At 41.1% G+C, this 20,686-nt stretch overlaps 6 protein-coding genes across 14 annotated transcripts; 3 read left to right on the forward strand and 3 right to left on the reverse strand.

Moving 5' to 3' along the window:
- Nucleotides 1–43: 43 nt before the first annotated feature.
- On the reverse strand, nt 44–2,251 carry LOC6524897 (myb protein). The gene is made up of 2 exons (XM_002100701.4): nt 922–2,251; nt 44–857 (listed from the first exon to the last, which is right to left on the reverse strand). The coding sequence occupies exons 1-2, from the start codon at nt 2,249–2,251 to the stop codon at nt 202–204; spliced, it is 1,986 nt and encodes a 661-aa protein (XP_002100737.1). The 3' UTR covers nt 44–201.
- Nucleotides 2,252–2,321: 70 nt separating this feature from the next.
- On the reverse strand, nt 2,322–3,007 carry LOC120321900. The gene has a single exon (XM_039376069.2). It carries the CDS (start codon nt 2,700–2,702, stop codon nt 2,322–2,324), a length of 381 nt encoding a protein of 126 aa, XP_039232003.1. The 5' UTR covers nt 2,703–3,007.
- A 117-nt stretch (nt 3,008–3,124) lies between these two features.
- On the reverse strand, nt 3,125–4,508 carry LOC6524898 (nucleic acid dioxygenase ALKBH1). The gene is made up of 3 exons (XM_002100702.4): nt 4,310–4,508; nt 3,712–4,253; nt 3,125–3,649 (listed from the first exon to the last, which is right to left on the reverse strand). Exons 1-3 carry the CDS (start codon nt 4,424–4,426, stop codon nt 3,310–3,312), a joined length of 999 nt encoding a protein of 332 aa, XP_002100738.1. The 5' UTR covers nt 4,427–4,508; the 3' UTR covers nt 3,125–3,309.
- Nucleotides 4,509–5,215: 707 nt separating this feature from the next.
- LOC6524899 (guanine nucleotide-binding protein subunit beta-1) lies at nt 5,216–11,094 on the forward strand. 5 transcript variants are annotated; one of them, XM_002100703.4, is made up of 3 exons: nt 5,216–5,370; nt 6,493–6,607; nt 6,688–11,094. In XM_002100703.4, the coding sequence occupies exon 3, from the start codon at nt 6,890–6,892 to the stop codon at nt 7,910–7,912; it is 1,023 nt and encodes a 340-aa protein (XP_002100739.1). In that variant the 5' UTR covers nt 5,216–5,370; nt 6,493–6,607; nt 6,688–6,889; the 3' UTR covers nt 7,913–11,094. The 5 variants fall into 5 exon arrangements, with proteins under 5 accessions (XP_002100739.1, XP_039231974.1, XP_039231971.1 ...); XM_039376040.2 differs by having other exon boundaries at nt 6,493–6,601; XM_039376037.2 differs by having other exon boundaries at nt 5,236–5,370; nt 6,334–6,607.
- Nucleotides 11,095–13,180: 2,086 nt separating this feature from the next.
- On the forward strand, nt 13,181–14,718 carry LOC6524900 (glyceraldehyde-3-phosphate dehydrogenase 2). The gene is made up of 2 exons (XM_002100704.3): nt 13,181–13,303; nt 13,374–14,718. Exon 2 carries the CDS (start codon nt 13,392–13,394, stop codon nt 14,388–14,390), a length of 999 nt encoding a protein of 332 aa, XP_002100740.1. The 5' UTR covers nt 13,181–13,303; nt 13,374–13,391; the 3' UTR covers nt 14,391–14,718.
- A 650-nt stretch (nt 14,719–15,368) lies between these two features.
- Nucleotides 15,369–20,658, forward strand: LOC6524901 (BTB/POZ domain-containing protein 7). 5 transcript variants are annotated; one of them, XM_002100705.4, is made up of 6 exons: nt 15,369–15,593; nt 16,554–16,715; nt 16,983–17,095; nt 17,153–17,731; nt 17,804–20,317; nt 20,386–20,658. In XM_002100705.4, exons 4-6 carry the CDS (start codon nt 17,315–17,317, stop codon nt 20,527–20,529), a joined length of 3,075 nt encoding a protein of 1,024 aa, XP_002100741.1. In that variant the 5' UTR covers nt 15,369–15,593; nt 16,554–16,715; nt 16,983–17,095; nt 17,153–17,314; the 3' UTR covers nt 20,530–20,658. The 5 variants fall into 5 exon arrangements, with proteins under 5 accessions (XP_002100741.1, XP_039231890.1, XP_039231897.1 ...); XM_039375956.2 differs by having other exon boundaries at nt 15,375–15,756; XM_039375963.2 differs by having other exon boundaries at nt 15,375–15,707.
- The last annotated feature ends 28 nt before the right edge of the window (nt 20,659–20,686 follow it).

A 20,686-nucleotide genomic window follows, 5' to 3' on the forward strand; every position in this document is an offset into this window, starting at 1 on the left:
AAAAATGGGACACAATTTAAGGTGGATGTAACCAATAATGCCATTAATGTAGTACTAAAAATCTTATTTTGAAATGCGTTGCTCATCAAACGGAAACATAATCGGGTTTAGGTGCAATTTTAGGAATTCATATCTACAATTTTATAAAGATGATGCTCATTGAATTTTGTTTTGTAATACCTTAATATAGCAATATACAATTTATAGGGAACCAAAGCGGTCGAATGAGTTCGCCAAACATTTCTGTTTCTCGAAGTTCAAGGAGCGCGAAATACATGATAGGTTTTTGAGGCATGCATAGGCCTGCTCCTCCATAAATATTTGATCTTTGGTCTTGCCACAAGCCACACGTGCCCACTTGGGATCAATGACATGATCGTAGGACAAGCCACCGCGATACTTGGAGTTTCTGCGATTATGGAATGGTCGATTCTCCTTTCTGCCCTCGTCAAACGGAAGATCCTGTTCGCTGCACAGCGTATCCTTCAAAATATTGCCAGGCGAGGTGAGAAACTTGCTGGGCGTCTCCGTCTCGAAGGGTTGGATCTTTTTGGCGGAGCCACTGTTTGATGGATGATTGGAGCTCCAAGTTGAGAGTAATGACTTTCTGGCACGTTTTATATGCGGCGACTGAGCATTGTTTTCAGTGTTTAGCATAGAGCTCTGATCGCTGGCGTCCATCATTTTGGAATTGTTTGCGGTTAGCGAGTTGCTCAGATGCTCTTCATGGATGATCTCGGCGAGATCTACCACCAGACTGGACGGGCTGGAGGGCTCGTAGCGACGTCCGTCCCTTTTCTTGCCGATGGCGGCAAGTGCCTTTTTGAAGGGCGTTGGTGTTCGTGGCCCAAGTTGACCTACAAATAAGGATGAGTGTGTAGTATTCAAGATGCATTTGCAGCCGGTATGGGTTGTACTTACTCTTGTGTGGAGTTTCTATGGATGAAGTCTCCATCTCCTTCTTGATCTCCATGCCAACGCGATTATAGACCTTGGTTACCGGCGTGCTAGCCCGCAGATTCATGTCTTCAAAGGTGGTCAGGCATGGCGACTTGAGGAAGTGACTCGGTGAGAAGGGTAGCGACTTAATGGGCGTTATGACGGGCGAACTCGGTGGTCGCGACTTGGCGTTGCCGGCGGCTTCTACTTCCTGGTTGAAAACCCCATTTGATGGACCAGCCTGAAGGTGAGTTTCGGGAATGTGCTTGCGCGTACGCTTCAATATGTTCGGTGTTTGGCGCGGCAGTGACATCTTAATGTGATGCTGCATACTGAGGTGGGCCAGCGAGGAGCCCATTTGATGGTCGTCTTGTGAGTCCTGTGCTAGCTCACCTTTCAAGCCATTAACCGAAACGCCATCGGAGTTATCGGATTTATTGGCTGACTTGCCATCGGCTGCATCAGCAGACATTGCCTTGTTGTTCTGCATATTATTCTGGCACTTGCTGATGCCACCGGATTTGATCAGCGTGATGAGATGGGTACGCGAACTCTTCAAATCGCTACCAGATGCATTAACCGACCTGCGTTCGGCATCATATTTGCGACGCATTGTTGAGTTCCAATGGTTTTTGATAGCGTTATCGGTGCGTCCGGGCAGACGTTTGGCAATCTTTGCCCACTGATTGCCCAGCTGCATGTGCGCCTGGTAGATGATCTTGTCCTCCTCCTCCGTCCATGCCGTCTTCTTAATGTTCGGATTGAGGTGATTGTGCCATCGCTCGCGGCACTGTTTCCCAATTCGTCCGTTCAGATATCGTGCGATTAGGGTCCATTTCTTGGGTCCAAAGCTGCGCACCAGATCGATGACCTTGTCATCCTCGTCCCTCGTCCACGGACCCTTGATGAGTTCCGGATTGAGGACCTTGGCCCAACGCTGCTGCACCTGCTGTTCCATGCGATCCTTGAAGTGCGGTCCGATGATCTCCCAGTTCTCACCGTGCGTCTCCACCAGCTGCTTGAGCCGCACATCCTCGGACTTGGACCAGCGTTTGCCGAATCCATAGTTCGGATGCACTGCACCCATGCTGTTCCTACTGCCTCCACTCTTGTTCTGTCCCTTTTGTCCCGACAACTTGGAGTCCTGCAGCGAAGACTCCAGTGGGTAGCCCGAATCGGCATTGCTATTTGGTTGCGAGTCCTTGTCGCCATCTTGCGTATCCTCGTTCTCCGAGCACTCGGACTCTTCCGAGTCGGAATTTCCGCCGTAATTTAAATACTCCTCTCCGTTTTCACTGCTCGCACTCGCCATCTTCAGGCTCTACTTTATAGATATATGTATATATGGCGCTCTATGTATATGTGTGTATATTTGTATATCTTTAACTCTGTTTGCGGGGCGAACAAAAGTGATAGATCTCCGGCTGGGATTTCTGCGCGCGTTGGAAACGATGAACGTCGCGTTTACAGTACAAACACTTGGGCAGATGACGATGGCTCAAATTAGCCGAATTATGCGGATGATTGAATGTGTAGTGCGTGCAAATGTCACTGTACGAGAAACTCTTGAATTGGAGGCTGCACGTCAGACATTCGACCAGTTCACCCTGATGTCGATGATCGCTGCGTAATATTGGGTGCGTCGCATCGCTCTCGGTGCGATCGGAATCAAATTGTTTGGCTTGTTGGTCCTCGGGCCGATATTGGTTTGGATTAGCGTTCTTTATTACTTCTAGGTTACAGATATTTGTGGACATACTCATTCAGGCAGGGGCACTAACAAGCAGATGCTAATTTCCCGATATTGCATTAATGCCAAACATTTTTATGCTCTATATTTAGCACTGGGAAAAACTGGTGAAAAAAAACCCCACTCGCACATTTGTTTTGCTCTAACGTCACGCTACCGTTATTTCAAATATCGACTGCTTAGTTGTAGGTACGCACTTTAGAGTTTTTTATCAAATTATTCACGCTTTACACTGGAAATTCACGGCGTCGTATCGTTTATTATTTTAAAATGTAGTATTTAGTGTGACCGTTACACGAGCGTTAGCGTTCGCCATTCAAAACGATTAAAACTATCGAGGGCTTATCATTTGAGAAATCACCACGTTTCCACTAGAGCTCCATCTATTGTTAAGTACGATAACCTGCGTGGTGTTATCGATATTTAGTCGTTATCTTTTTGGAAAAAAGGGAGTTCCTAGATTTTTGGATGAATCTATATTGTTATAATTGCTAAATTAAGTCACTTGAACTCTTCAAAATAATAAGAAATCTATTTACTATCACCTACCAATTTAAGATATCTCCATTGGACACATCACTTTATTTGCTATGGCCTATTATTTGTTTTATTTGTCTGGGTTATAACTTTAACTCTCCTGGATTTAAAACTTGACGTACATTAATATTAATACGGGAATCAGCCATATAACTCGAAAAAGGCTCCCAAAATTTGGGGTCGCCTACGTCATGATATAAATCTTTATCCATAAAATTGCATCTAATCTTCTCATCATCCACAACTTCATCTATTACTAATGGATTCGCGGAAGTCTGAATTTTCATGATACGGGGAACTGCGTGATAGCATAGACGCGATTCTCCGGACATTATCATAACGTCCCCACATTGAAGGTAGATAGCGGTTGGCTTTTCTTCTAAGGTTCTTCCGCCAATTAGAAATATGGCAGTCTGGCCAAAGCTGTGAATTTAAAAGGTAAACAAAGTTATGTGTGCTGAGAAATTTAATATGTGATATACTACCTAAAAGAAAATAAAGGAGCCGATTTGTTTGGTTCGGAGTGATCCGTGTGACCCGATAAGGTACTACCAACTGGATAGTAATTTACAATTGCAGCTTCTGGCTTAAACTCACTGTATCCTAACGCTTGCGCGAACAATCTGCATAGACTGTTCAAATCTTCGGGAAACGGTGACTGCATCTCTTCGTCATAGATCTTAGTGTCCCAGTTGTGATGATATCCAAATGTCGTCCATCGCATCGCGGATTTTATCCGTTGGAACTCATCGCCATCGCTGCACAGACTAAGCTGTTTCCACCAGTCCGATCTGATAGATTCATCGAAGAGCCGTTCATTTAAATTGACTATATTTGGTGTGCGCGGATAATCCCGCAGACATCGGGCGATCCAATAACGCCGACCTCGTTCCGAGAATGGGTTCCGAATAACAATAATGCCGGGATGATTAGGTAATGTATAAGATCGCCAATCCTTAGGCGATATAATGCCTGGCATTGTCTGAAGGCTTTCTACATTGCTGATACATAATCGCTGAACAACATTCTAAAGTAAATGTTGAAATTGTAATTCAACAGCAACAGGTCTCATAGAGTACTTACATTATCACTCTGTTGTTGATCATTTCCCCTGACAGCACAATCATCGATATTAATCACTTCCGTTAAATCGGGACTAGGAATTTTGGACTTGTACTGCTTAAAAACTAACTTGAACATGCTTCCATAAACAATATATACAATATAAACAATAAGTTAATATAAGTGATAGCAATAGTGTGACTGCGTTTGGAGAAATCTGAAATGCTTTTGAACACGTTAAGAAATCATTCATGGGGTGGAAACACAATAGCACAGATATTATGATTAAAAATGAGTGCAAATCATATAAGACATTTCAAAGCAATCTTAAATGTCCATTTCATAGATAAAAATATTTAAATCATTATTCATCCGGTGATTCATTTGTTATCACATTTCCACTCTTATCGATGTTACAGTTATCGATATATAAAGAGAATTTTATAATCGAATCATTTTAAAAATATTTTAAAATAGTTTTGTTGTTTTCAGACCGATCTTTTCATTGTTGGCGTTATCGCGGTGATCGTAAACGATTATTGCAGTGAATAACAATTCTTTAGGGCTGCATACGAAAATAATCAGGTGGTACATTGCACATCACCAGAGTAACTGTTTTTTATTTTCTATATTTTTATGATTTAAAATTCTTTCAAGACTAAATTAGTATATTAATATGACACTTATATGCAGTTATTATTTCTGCTTCGCAAAATAAAGGTGTTGAAAAATCATGTCGGTTTAATGGAACAAGCAACGCTTTTGCAATAAACATTAAATACACTTTTAAAATATAGCGTTTTTAAAAAATATAAATTCTGAATAAATAACGGTCGGTACATTAACCGGCTCTATACACCCACAGTGTGAACAGTCTGGCTCTCAAATATGTATCCATGCTATCGATAACCGCATACATCGATACAGCTTCCTTGCACCCTTAATTTGTTTCTAGGTGTTGGCTGCCAATTGTAGAGTGCAAATGAAAAGTTACAGATTGGTGGCTTCGTTAACAAAATTTTCTGTTATTTGTGTAGTTGAAGACGGGAATTTGTTTTGCGTATAAAAAGTTAACACTGCGTGTAAGTAACGTTTTGTCGTCAGCAACAAACTGTCCAGTGAATGAAAATTGAAAGAAAAATTACTGATCTATGGTAATGTGTGTGTATGTGCTAAAAGAAAAAAAAATTTTCGTACTCGCTCAACGACGAGTGATGAAAAGGCAGTCTCGATAGTTTTGCGCCTACATATATGACTATTTCACAGAATTGGTTTGTTTTTTTTCTACACGATTGCTATTCGGCATGGAAAATCAAATGAAATAAGCTCTATATATTTTGTGCCTGTGCCTGTGCCTTCCCAACGAAAAATGTTCAACGTTTAAAATTGATTATTTTTTTTTTTTGATCTATTTCCCTCCTGCTCTTTGTCATGTGTACGCTTACGCGGTTGCTGCGCGTGCGAATGGGACAACCGATTGCCGCGACTGTTTTTGTCTCACCGCCCGCTTTCGGGAACTTCTGACCTGCTTTCGCTGCCGCGCTTACAATTGCGCACGGCTCGCAATCAGTAGTCGTGCTCCTTGCTCCAATCGAAAGGGCCACTTGCGCCGCAGTGGTGGTGCAAAAATTGCAATTTTGGTGTACAAAAAAAGCAAAAGGAATATATCCCATATATCCTACCCATCCATCGGAAGAACGGAATTCGAAATCCAGCACATAAAAAGCATAAATCACGGCGAAAAATTTCTATTTTCACTTGCCCTCCGCACCAGATCGGTTTTTATGCATCCAACTCGTTATTTTTTTTTTTAGTATACCATCCCATCCGCGAGATAACATTCTGTATTAAACAAAACGCCCAACATCCCAATTACAAATCAGACGGGACAGAAAAGCGAAACTTTAGGAAACTCCCTTCACCCCAACTAACGTAGTATATGTTTAACAAACCAAAAAACTCTACAGGGAACTGAAATACACCAACCGCATATACCAAACAAAAAGTTAAGTTAAAACAAAAAAACTAATAGAAAAAGCAAATAGTTCAATTGGCAGAGCAAACAGGACAACGACTATGAACTAAAGTCAGAAATAAATGCACACCGTACCGAGAGTATAATGCGTGAATAGTACTATTCGATATAAAAAAAAAAGAAAAATAAAAGCAAAACCAACTAAAAAGCAAAAAACCAACTCTTGCAGAACCAAATTCATGATTTATCCATACTAGAGTGCACAAAATAAACGCCGTATGCAAGCGTGATCATCCAAAGCTTTTCATCCGACTAAGCTACTGGCCAGCTTAAAAAAAGTAAGCGTAAGTACACCCACAATTTACAATTGACCATATAACTAGGTTTATGAACGCCTCCATTTACTTCCGCCCCCCATGTGTAGCACCATCTAACGAGAGCGAACCGATTCGATCCGATCCGCCGATTCGACCGACGACCACACAAAAAGAGAAGGATCTATCAAGAAAGCCGGCTAGCCGAATCCCGCATCCGATTCGTAATCCGCATCCGATTCCGAATTCGAAACCGAATCCTCAAACAAATCATCCCATAAGGACCGCGCCGCTGTCTCCAACGATCACAAGATGAATGAACTAGACAGTCTCAGGCAGGAAGCCGAGTCCCTAAAGAACGCCATCCGGGATGCCCGGAAGGCGGCCTGCGACACATCACTGTTGCAAGCGGCCACCTCGCTGGAACCCATCGGCCGCATACAGATGCGCACACGTCGTACATTACGCGGCCATTTGGCGAAAATCTACGCCATGCATTGGGGCAACGATTCAAGGAATCTCGTATCAGCCTCACAGGACGGCAAACTGATCGTTTGGGACTCGCATACCACGAACAAAGTCCACGCCATTCCACTGCGATCCTCGTGGGTGATGACATGTGCGTACGCCCCATCCGGTAGCTATGTGGCCTGCGGTGGCCTCGACAACATGTGTTCAATTTACAACCTAAAGACGCGCGAGGGCAATGTCCGGGTATCCCGTGAGCTGCCCGGCCATGGTGGCTATCTATCGTGCTGCCGCTTCCTGGACGACAATCAGATCGTTACCAGCTCCGGTGATATGTCGTGCGGATTGTGGGACATCGAGACGGGCCTGCAGGTAACCTCGTTTCTGGGTCACACCGGCGATGTGATGGCCCTCTCACTGGCGCCCCAATGCAAAACGTTCGTATCCGGCGCCTGCGATGCGTCCGCCAAGCTATGGGACATCCGGGAGGGTGTCTGTAAACAAACCTTCCCCGGCCACGAATCCGATATCAATGCGGTCACATTTTTCCCCAATGGCCAGGCATTCGCCACAGGTTCGGACGACGCTACCTGTCGATTGTTCGACATCCGTGCCGATCAGGAGTTGGCCATGTACTCGCACGACAACATCATATGCGGCATCACATCGGTGGCATTCTCGAAGAGCGGACGTCTGTTATTAGCGGGCTACGACGATTTCAACTGCAATGTATGGGACACGATGAAGGCAGAACGATCCGGCATACTCGCCGGCCACGACAACCGTGTATCCTGTCTGGGTGTCACCGAGAATGGCATGGCGGTGGCAACAGGATCGTGGGACTCCTTCTTGCGCGTATGGAACTAAAAACAAAACAAAACAGAAGGAAGAGAGTAACAGAAACAAAAGAAAACAAAACAAAAAACAGAGAAAACCAAACAAACAAAGAACAACAAAAAAAAGAGGAAAAAGTAAAAGTAAAAGAACTTCAAAATGCATTAAAGGGTGGGGTGGGGTCAGGTCAACGGTTGCGCAGTCTGCGGATAGTGTTTCACCCATCATCTACATTGTGATCTAATGTATATGATTCGGTGTTACCTCTGTGGTTAATATTAAATGAGTGCCGGACGTTTTGAATATGCGGGCGCAGCTAGTTGACTAGAACGTAGACCACAACAACAAAGAACTTTATATACAACATTATTTATATTGCTATATACTTATTAACTAAAATTATACAAAAAAACAAAATAAAACCAAAAAAAAAAAACAAAAAACAACAAAAAAAACCGCAGACATACGCAGCAACATACAAATAGACATACACACGCATACAAGAATATTATTAGTGTAAATGGAAAATTGAGAAAAAAACAAAAACCAAGAACAAGATCAAGAAAAAAAGAAAACCAAAAGATAAAGAAATTGATGAAGAAACGATGGGCCCGCTGATAGTCAGTTGTTTAGTCAGAATTCCGGTTACAGCTACAGTTTAAAACGTACGTAAATTAAACTTAGTTCAAATCGCATTTCAGCGGTGAGTGCGTGCAACTGAGAGCACAAAACTGGCAGCCCCTGTTGTCCTGGCATCCCGATCCTGAGCCTGGTCGTGGTCCTGATCCCGAATCGGAGTCCGAATCCGTGTACCAGGAGCGACAGGAGTGGTGCTGGTCAGTCAGTCTGTAAGTCAGTCAGTCGTTTGCACTTTGTAAAAGAAAAAGAAGGTGGTATCATTGTAATCATGTATGTCAACAAGTAAATACATATTCTTTTGCGTATAATACATAAAACTTCAGAATGTGTGGATGATCCTGATGCAAGGAGGGTTGGAGAAGAAGTCAAATAAAGTTAAAGCATTTAAAAAATAAAAAAGAATCACGGCAAACCTAAACGTAAAACAAAACAAAACAAAAAAGAAAACCAAACAAGAAACAAAAACAAAAATTGCGTAATAAACTTTATAAATCAAGTAATGAAAACAAAACAAAAAACAAAAAAAAGTAAAGAAAACACTATAACAAATTTTTGTCTTATTATGTTTAAGTCCCTAATTTATATACAAACAAAAATAAGAATGATTTAAATAACATATATGTAAACTATGCATTAGTGAAAAAGTGGAAAACTATTTATATATAATATGATGGCCATATAAGCTATAACAATAAATTGAAAAACACCTTTAAATCTTATAATACATTTATAAATGTTTAACAAAATCTTAACAAATACATTCATAGAATTGCGGCAGTAAGGGCATTAAAGCATCATGGAAATAATTTGAGCATTCACCCCCCCCTCACTACTCTAATTGCATACTGTTGAATTTTGTTCATTTTATTCCCCTGAATTCTTATGAGGTTTTACATACATATATGGCTTATATGAGGTTTGAAAATGCAACAAATGCAACAAACGAAACGAAACGAAGCGAAGCGATTGCAGTATGAATGCAGAATGCAAACAAAAAACTAAAGCTTACATATATTGTGAAAATACTGATATTGTCTTGCTGTCTTACGAATATACTGAATCATCAAGTTCTTATCTATTTTTATTATGTTCTTTTTAATTAATTTTAAGAGGTAATAGGAAATTCGCGTATACTGATACCAATACCGATACCGATTCCAGCATTCTGAAATCAAAGATCTGAAATCCTAGCAATACCAAAATTCATTGAAAATTGTAATAAACTGATTGGTTTATTGACCTTTTGAAGTATTCTTTAACGATATAGTAGTATCTTGGTCCGATAGGTAAATGGTAAATTGTGATTTAAAGTGAATAGTTTTTTCAAGCAACGAGAATTAGCCTAAACCTAAACCTAAACCAAAAATAAAAAAACAAAACCTAAACCGAATCCAAATCCAGAATCCAGAACCCAGTTGAATCAAAAATCGAAATCAACATTTCAAATGGACAGAATTTGTGTATTTCTACCGACTTTCGATGCTTGATAATATTGAACCGAATATTCCTATGTATAATGTGTAACTATTGGTAAGCTTACAACAGCTGCAGTTATTTGGGCTCTGCTTTTTCGCCATAGATGGACTTACTTAATTTTAGTACATTCTGGACATTCTGGACGGCCATTTCAAAACTAATGCTGTTTCAAAACTATGAATAAATTATGAGAAGAAACCTTTGTAACATTTAAATAATAAAATATAATACAAATACGATAATACTATTGTTTAACTTAAACAAGGAGTCATTAACGTTGATCTGCTGTATTTTGCGATAATTAAAAATGCGCCAAAGTAAGTCCATCTAGGGTTAATAATACATAATACATAATACATAATACATGCTACATAATTACGAACGCACTTTACGAATTGTCAGGAATTTTGTACTCCAGCAGTAAGTTGAATTAAACTATTTTTCTATCACAGCCCAAAACGGAACAAAACAACGTGTTATTTCTTTTTTAATAATTTTTTTTGTTAAGAGTACTTTGTTATTAGAACGCGCATCCCTCAAGTATGTTAATATCAGAACCCTTCTCTATGTATGTGTGTTTCCGTGTAAATTTAATTACGTATACGTTATGTTTATATATACGAGTATATATGCCACGCGATCATATATATGCGCATATATGTATTGTAATTTAATTACTGTTTTATTTGCCGACAAAAAATCGACAAATTCAATAAAATGATTTATTTGTAATTAGTTATTAACAATAATTGAGAACAAAAACAAAAATGCAAAACAGAAAATGCTGTCAACAAAACAAATTGAATATTTAAATAAAACATGGTCATGTAATAAACATACATACAAACATACATATTTAAATGAAAACTGAAGATTACTAACATTAATTTATAATTTGTGTCATAGCCGTCAACTCAGCGTTATATCTAGAATAAATAATAAAGAAAATTGTGTTAAGCAAATGCTACATACATATATCATTTAATGTACGTGTGCACATATGTACATGCCGAAAACATTAATTAAGAGTTTTGGTCTGTCAGGATTAACGGGTTAATAAAACTGGCATGCTAATAGTCATACATTTATATGCAATCAAATTAAATTTTTTTTCAATCAAACCAATCGCTCATTTTCTATCAACTTTGACCTGCCACATTGTAGTCGCAAAAAGTTTGCAGTTGGGGGATCCAGAATGAAAGTATTGCAGAATGTCGTACTAATGCGAGAATGATATCTTTTCATGTGAAAGCTTGATATATTAAAAGGAACTGGCAATACACGCAACCAGCGTTCATTTTCATCATTTTATTATTTGCAGTCATAATTGTGATATTTAAGACATCACCTGACCAGATCCTCGAGATGTATCCCCTGAGATACTAGGTACACAGTTATTGTAATAATACGAAGGCGGAAACCTATCCTTTATTGGAGAAGTATACATGGGTAGCCTACTTCAGCTTGTGACGTCAAGAAGCTTCCATCTGTAATGGGGTTTCTAGGTTAGGAAGTCATCCTGGGATGTTGGCATGAACACCAATAACCCCACAAATTCGAAGGGCAGCAAGACTTCCATTAGATTTGCATATATTCTATTAACTTTTAGGTTTGCTCTGCTAATCGGATGGTTTTTTCGGTAATGTATAAATCTCTAAATCGGATTTCTATGGTTATTTGAGGTAAGATTCGTGCGGTGTTTTTGGCTCAGCAAATGCAAAGTGCCGCAATAATTTACACCAAGCTGAAATATAAAGATGGAATGCTTAAAAACAAATGAAAGGGTTACTTATCAATAAAACCTATGACTCACTAAGAAAGAATTAACTTTTTTGCCCAACCCTAATGTTTATAAATAAGCGTGACACAAATAATATTAACCACTGATTGTGGAAACTAATTTAAAATATGTGAAAAGATAAGGCAAGAGAAATGTCTCTGTCTAATTGCATATCTCAACATTTTTATGTTGGCGCATTTATTTGAATTTCTACTGTTATATCAATAATTTGGGGTTGCACTGAAAGCATATCGATACATATCAAAAAAGGCATTATACTTACATTACATTATCGATAACGATAAACGCCACACTATCGCTAACCAAGCAGCTGTGCTTTGTTTTGGTTTGAATGGAAAGTAAAATGAAACCAAGCGAATAATAAGAATGCCCAAATGATCAGAATATCGATTATTTAGTTAGGGGAAGGAGAATTGATTAATTTGTATCTACTTTTTTGATTATGTTTAACATATGTTTTAATATTTATATAAACAGGATCGGCTGATTAAAGGAACAAACATATATACATTTCTTTTTATCATTAAGCTGCTGATATCTGAAAGAGAAAACATTAATAAATTCTCTATGATTCAAAAGGTCACATTCACTTAGATTTCACCATAAAGTTATACAATTTCTATATTATGGGTACATGGAATTTTGTGACTAACACAATTTATTACCATTTGCGTTGAAAATTCATGAAATTTAAATACACAGTTGAGCTGTCAGGTGTTGTCTTACTATAACAATGGAATGACAAAAGCTCAATTGCTTAAATGAAATCATTAAACTAGTTAATTAAATTACATAGACAATTAGTTCATCTAATATTGTACTTATGAATAGAATTTATATACGTATATGCATATATGTATGTATACAGATCAATGTCTTGTACCGGCAAAACATCAAACATGACCTCTAAATTTATATAATATTGAAATTGATGTATATTTATTAATGTATGGATGTACATATAAGGATTTTTCCATTTGCATTTATGTATATATATATTTATGTACAATATGACCAATTGGTGTTCATCAAGACGTGCTCATGTATGAATTTGTGTGTCTATATGTGTATGTATGTAATTACCGGCAACTAAACTTGTCTAAATTCGCACGCTCTCTCAAAGCTCATAAAAAAGCTCAACTTCCGTCAACAAAATTGAGCAGGTGAAATGGCCATAAAATATAGCCCAACAAACACTTTTCCATATAAATTAAAAATAACAATTTACTTTATGGCTCATATTAAATGATTAAGATCACAAGTTTTTAAAAAGTAATTTATGTTATTTACAAAATCATTTTATTTTGCATGTAATATTGCTTGCAAAAAGTCTATTGGGTAACATGGAGCTTTCAAGTTACTGAGAGCGAAAGCGCTTTTTATTGCGGTAGTTTGACATGAACGTCCTTCATCTGACTTTGAAAATTTTCTCACCCGAGTTTTCGCCCATAGAAAGCGCTCAAAATTTCTCAGCCATCACAGTCGATTCCTTGCAAGCAAGCCGATAGGTAGTGGTTCTCTTCACTCCGCAGAAAACTTCCAAAATATTAACTGCTTCACATATACATTACTTTCCAGATAAACAAAGAGTTAACCATGTCGAAGATTGGTATCAACGGATTTGGCCGCATCGGTCGCTTGGTTCTGCGCGCCGCCATCGATAAGGGTGCTAACGTTGTGGCCGTCAACGATCCCTTCATCGATGTGAACTACATGGTCTACCTGTTCAAGTTCGATTCCACCCACGGACGTTTTAAGGGCACCGTTGCCGCCGAGGGCGGTTTCCTGGTGGTCAACGGCCAGAAGATCACCGTCTTCAGCGAACGCGACCCGGCCAACATCAACTGGGCCAGCGCTGGTGCCGAATACATCGTGGAGTCCACTGGTGTGTTCACCACCATCGACAAGGCATCCACTCACTTGAAGGGCGGTGCCAAGAAGGTGATCATCTCGGCCCCATCCGCCGATGCTCCCATGTTCGTCTGCGGCGTCAACTTGGATGCCTACAAGCCGGACATGAAGGTGGTTTCCAACGCATCGTGCACCACCAACTGCCTGGCTCCATTGGCCAAGGTGATCAACGACAACTTCGAGATCGTCGAGGGTCTGATGACCACCGTTCATGCCACCACCGCTACCCAGAAGACCGTCGATGGACCTTCCGGCAAGTTGTGGCGTGATGGACGTGGCGCTGCCCAGAACATCATTCCAGCTTCCACCGGAGCTGCCAAGGCCGTGGGCAAGGTTATCCCCGCCCTCAATGGTAAGCTCACCGGAATGGCATTCCGTGTGCCCACTCCCAACGTTTCCGTGGTCGATTTGACCGTGCGCTTGGGCAAGGGTGCATCCTACGATGAAATTAAGGCCAAGGTACAGGAGGCCGCGAACGGACCCCTGAAGGGAATCTTGGGATACACCGATGAGGAGGTCGTGTCCACCGATTTCCTCAGCGACACCCACTCGTCGGTGTTCGATGCCAAGGCTGGCATTTCGCTGAACGACAAGTTCGTGAAGCTGATCTCTTGGTACGACAACGAGTTTGGATACTCCAACCGCGTCATCGACCTGATCAAGTACATGCAGAGCAAGGATTAAATGCGGAACACCAAGCAACCACCCACCCACACTCTACATCTACATAAAAGTTAAAGATTAGGGCGCGGTAGAATTGGGTGAGACACTTCAGAAACGGCCGGAAATGGCATCACATAACTTATATATTGCTCCCCGGTGGAGCATCACCTACATATACATATGCGCTATGCTCTGAAATGCTTCTGTTTTCGCTCTTCAATTTACCAGCCACATTGGAAAAAATATTAATATAATACATCCATTATACACATAAATATGTTTACTGTTGTTGAATAAAGTTTCACTCTGTGTGTAGTTGTAAAAATGCCGACTCATAAGCATTTAAATATTTCTATATGCCTTTTTATTATCTAAAAAACCGTTGAAAATACTTAATTATTATTATCCATTTATTAATTCTTATTTTGATTACGTTTAGATTAAAAACCCACTTTTTTGCTGATAAATCATTTTTAAATGGATTTTGGCTGTTGCTATTTTTGGAAGTAATATTTAACAAATCTATATATATATATACAACAAAAATTTATTTTTGTAATGCTTTCGATATTTTTTTTATTGAAAATCGATTGGTTTTTATTAATGATTACATAACGTCAAGATTTAAAAAATCATTTTAAATTTAAATTCAGCACTTATCGATAAGTAGAAAGCTGGATTCGATGGTGTAGTTATCAGGGGAAATCGGACTTTCAAAGGTTTCGATACAGCCAAATTTAACACCAGGTATGCTTTCAGTTGGAGCAATGTATAAAAAGATAATATCGATATGTGAATTTACAAACGGTGACATATTTTTCGTGTAAGCCAGAATTTTTTAATAAATTTATGACAAAATAATGTTTTCTTGTCTATTCATATTTGCTTGCTTGGATACTCAACAATTATCACTCTTAAATGTATAATTTTAACAGCACTTTAATATTATATCGTTATCGATATATAATAGCTTGCTAGACTGCCTCTTCGATTAATTTTCTCAGACGGGCACACTAATTTTCAGAACATTTTAATACTGGCATGTAAATAAAATAATCAATTGATGAAACCCTAAAATAAAATGTGAATTATTCAACATGCAGTAGAAAGAAAAGAACATAAACCAGCAAAAGAGTTAAAGACTTTTGGTTCCTGCTGAATGTGGATGAAAGTAATTGAGTGAAAACGCCATAACTTGTGTAAAACTGACGAGGCGAACAAAGAGTATGTTTTCCGTGTGAATTTAACGATTGTGTTGTGTATGGTACATATTTTCCCCAACGAAATATAATGAAACATAAATGCATCGCGTTAAATCATCTTGAGTTCACATCTTACGTATGTGCAGAGTGAAGACAAATCTGTATACATATTGGTATATAAATATGTATGTATGTTGGATATATACATATGCATGTGCGGACGCTTTAATAATTAATATTTATAAACGGTGGCAAAACATTCCGAATATCCTTCTTAACATTAGAATACAACTTAATGGATTTTAATACGAAATGTAGACATGTATAGAAATTTTAATAGATGTTCAGTTGCACATGTGCAACAGTGCGTTTCTCTATACATATTGCCCATCTATTTTGGTATATATAAATTTAACATTGCAATGTTGTTCATGAATGAGTTATGAAAAGTATATTCCAGTTCAAATAACGGTTATAAATGCTGAAAAAACTCTTGTAAGAATGTGTATTTGGCTGCAGATGTGAACTGTTTATACATATGTATGTACATATGGCACTGTCGTATTGGCAATTTCGTGTGTACATAGAGTGTATGTATGTGTGTATGTGTTTTGTGGATTTAAGAGAAACGAAATATTAGAATGTAAAGTGCTCCCTTTTTATGGTTTCAGAAGTGTAACAGTGGAAGTTTGTAAAAATATATAAATAATATTGTTAGTTTTTTTAAATAACTTTGTTCCCAATGCAAATTTATTTGTTGCAACAGCTTTAAATTCGATTTTCTTATTTTTCCAAGTGGGAATGTCCCATTTAGTTCCATCTATATACATACATACATATGTGGGTCAATGTAGCACCTACTCAAAAAATCTATGTGTGTACATAATATAACGGTCGCTCTTTTCGTTGTTTATTTTGTCGATGTTACCATGTATGTGTACAAACGTGTGCTAATTTCTTTTTTTAAAACAATTGCCTCCAGGTTACCAGCATTATTTAGGCTCGAACCAATTTTTCAAGGCTAAACTTTCTGGCAAACATGAATAACTTTTGGGGGCTATAGGATTTTTAGCTGGCCAATCGGTTGGCTTCTGGTCAAAAACTGTAAACAATTGGATTTCGAAGACTGAATGCAATAGCACAGGTATGTACTAACTATTTACGTAAATGGGAACAACTGATAATACCAGAAATTCTTTCTCTGACAATTTCGCGTTTGAGGGGGCGGAAAAGGCGTGGTCAGAACTTGAAACAACTGTTATCTGCATTTCGGAAGTTCTCTTTTGATTTTTGATAACACAACAAAATGTTAAGAAGCTTATAAAGCTTGATATTAGAACGTTGTTAGTTATAGTATTGTTTTTCTATTTTCTTCAAAATTTATTACAAGTTTGTCTCTTTTCAATTTCAGATAGATCTGTCGGGTGTCATCATGTTCACGAGAAAATACCTTTTGGCTAAGGGTTCCAGGCGTTCCCAAAAGCAGAATTTATAAAATGCTGAAAGAATCCTTGCACAAAATAGGTAACTTACAAATAAATTATCTTATTGCTATATTGTATCACAAACATTTTTTTTCAGAACCAGGTTGTTAATAACGCGCTGCTACAAACCGTATATACAGGCATTAGAAGCATGAATTTGAAAGATATTATCCACTGTGCATGTCCTGCATAGAAGCACCTACACCAAGTACCGCAGACAATTTAGTATTGGGCATCTGAACCTGGCACTACACTCAAAATGGGAGCCAACACGTCGAGCAGCAGCTATCCCACGGTGGCCTCTTCGGGCAGCGGAGCTAATAGCAATGCCAGCAACTCGAATGGAAACCTTTCCGCTATGCCGCCGGGCATGGGGGAGATGCCAGGTGGCGGATGTTCGGGTGCTTTCGGCAGCAGTAGTAGCTGTGGCCCCAGTGGGAATGCAGGTGCAACTCCGGGCATCGTCATCAGTGGAGCCCATTACCATCGGGATCAGCGGAGGAAGCGTGCCACCGGCTTTGCCACACTCAAACGCAAGTTTATACGCCGACGGCGCTCCTCGAAAGCCTGTGATCACGCTCGCGTCCTGCGCGACTTTGTGTCCGATTGGGCACCCGTGGAACTGGCAGCTCTCTGCGAGGAGTTCGAGGCATTGTCGGCTCTGAGGGATTTGTCGGTTAGCAATACAAAAATCTAAGAATATGTAAGCCCATGTTAACCATCTTCCTTTCAATCAATCCATTTACAGGTGCAAGCTGAACTGGCACGACCGCCGGCGGCAACGTTTAAGCAGGACCTGGCTGCCATCTATGAGAAAAATTTGTGCACCGATTGTGATCTGGTCTTTCGTGGAACGATATTCTCGGTCCATCGTGCAATATTATCGGCACGCTGTGTATATTTTCGGGACCTGCTGGCAGGATGTCCTGGTTTCGGAGCGCGTATATGTCTCGAACTACCCACATCCCCCATTGATGTACAACTCTTCTCGTCACTATTGCGCTACCTATACACTGGTGATCTGTGCCCACATGATCCTAACATTGACATTACTCTATTGCGGCAATTGGGCAAGGATTTCGGTACTCCGAATCCACTGGAGCACGATCTGCGCTATCTGCTGGAAACAGGTGATTATGCTGACGCAGCGCTCGTCTTCACGGCAGATGGAAGCAACGACTATCTGCGACAAGACTCGGGTACCTCGGAGTACGGCTTCCGGCCGAAGATCGAACTACCTTGCCATAAAGCGATATTGAGCGCGCGGTCACCATTCTTTCGCAATCTAATTGCGCGACGCACACGCAACATGGACGAGTACGTGGAGCGCTCGTTGCACGTGCCCACTCGCATTGTATTGGACGAAACTGTTATACCAAAAAGATATGCACGGGTATTGCTGCAGGCCATCTACCTGGACTCGGTGGACTTGTCATTGATTTTGCGTGGCGTGGGATCCGGCACCTCGGCCGGTTCGCTTGGCGAAGTGCACGCGCTGACCAACACCGGCCGGGTGCGACCAACAACTCTGGAGGAGGCCATGGAGTTATATCAGATCGGTCGATTTCTGGAGCTGGATATATTGGCTCAGGGCTGTGAGGATTTGATTCTGGAATGGCTGTCCATTGACACGCTACCCATAGTCCTGAAGTGGGGCTGCCAGCCCCATGGATCCGCATGGGTCTTTCGTCAAGCTTGTCAGTATTTACGCGAGGAATTCGCAGCTGTTAGCTCCTCGCCGGTGTTGCACCAACTCGATAAATCTCAGTTAATACACATTCTGCATAGTAACTTTCTACAAGCATCCGAACTGGAGGTGCTGCAGGCCGTTCTCAAATGGGGCGAGCAGGAGCTGATTCGCCGCATGGAGGATCGGGAGCCCAACTTGCTGTCGCACACAGCCCACTCAGTGGCACGCAAGGGTGTCAAGAAACGCGACCTGAGTGATATAGAATTACGCGAGATACTCTCGGAACTGTTGCCGCTGGTGCGCATGGATCATGTCCTGCCGCCACACTGTGAGGTCCTTTGCCAGGCGATTCGGCGGGGACTCGTCAGCACACCACCCTCGCATATGATCGGCGATGATCGGGAGAACTTACGTATCAATGCCTGGATTCGCGGCGGTAAGAATCAGGGCCTATATGTGCGGCCCCGTCTATTCATGCCCTATTTTGAGGAGGTGAAGGCGCTCTTGGAGGATCGTATGTCGTCGTCACACCATCAGGTTGAGCTAATGCGTATGCGCCGGTGTCGACATCCCCCCGATATTCCGGATACCCTCTACATGGTGTCGCATATGAATTCAAAGGCGAATAGTGATCTGAGCACAGTAGAAAACCGTAGTACTGACGGAAATGTTGATATATTAGTAGGCGCCGCTGTAATTCCACCACCGGACAACCAAACGCTGCTGGCCATGCGCAAGCGGGAGCACAAGCTTCGCCAGTCACCCATGTGCCAGCGGGCATTGCTGCTGCCGCTCTCCTCCAAGAGTGAGATCGATCGGCAGATTCGGCTGCGGGTTGTCAGGGAATTCAATCTGCCCGACGAGGTTTCCGATCTACTGGAAATCGCCCTGCAAACTAATCCGGGCCGGAATGAAAGCCACGCCGAGGAGACAAGTGCATCGGCCTCGCAGAAAGATGACTCCTTGTTGGAGGATGAGGATCAAAGTCCGCCACCCTCGCCGGCGGCCACTTGCTCAGTGTCGCGACACACCACCGTTGCATCGTCGTTCTTATCGCCCATGGGCTCATCCGTGGCGTCTTGCGGCACCGACGCCGCTCACCCGTGCTACAGTCGTAATCTCACCTTCCCACGCCACCACTCGAATGGCCTGATCGGAGTGGCCAATGCATTTGGCTCCAGCTCTGGCCCGACGCTGCAGTGCAGCTACTCGCGACTCTCGTCATCGGTGCACCAGCGCAACGATCTACCAGCCCTCATCACCGAGGGCGACTTTCGATTCCCGCATGGCAATGGCCTGGGATTGGACATGGGCGCCGAGGGCGGTGCCTGCGGTCTGGACACGGCCAACAGCCATCTGTCCGAAATGATGCCGGATGTGGCGATGGCCACCGCCTCGCTGGGCCAGCTTCACTTGACAAATAATGGAGCTGGATGCGCCGGCAACATTGGCGGACGCGCAGTGAGCAGCAATAACGACATGTCCGAGAGCTTGCAGTTAGATTTAGGCGATGGCCCGAGCCCTCATATAATTGGAAGTGCTGTCGGTTCCATGACTCTACGAAATATACAGGTTAGTTATCATTATTTGTATGGATGGATGTTTTATAGTAAATTCTAATTGGTTGAATTGTTTTACAGCATCAACTGCCAACAAATAACTATCACCACTTTATGCAGCGTTCGAATTCGCCATTTGAGATCCTGCGGCAAGGACAACCATCGCCAACATCACATCCACAACATTCCGGGACATACAATTCTGGACCACCAAGGTTTTTATAGAGATTTCGAGTGGCCCCCGATCATGGGCATTATTTTAGCATGCCTTTCTGAATAAAAAAAAATCCGATACAATTAAAACTAAAAATCTAGATAAATAAAACAAACTACTAAATAAATGTCAAAACGATACCCCTTTCCGATGATCTATCAATATATA

This window comes from Drosophila yakuba, chromosome X, assembly GCF_016746365.2.
Source record: "Drosophila yakuba strain Tai18E2 chromosome X, Prin_Dyak_Tai18E2_2.1, whole genome shotgun sequence".
Taxonomy (NCBI): domain Eukaryota; kingdom Metazoa; phylum Arthropoda; class Insecta; order Diptera; family Drosophilidae; genus Drosophila; species Drosophila yakuba.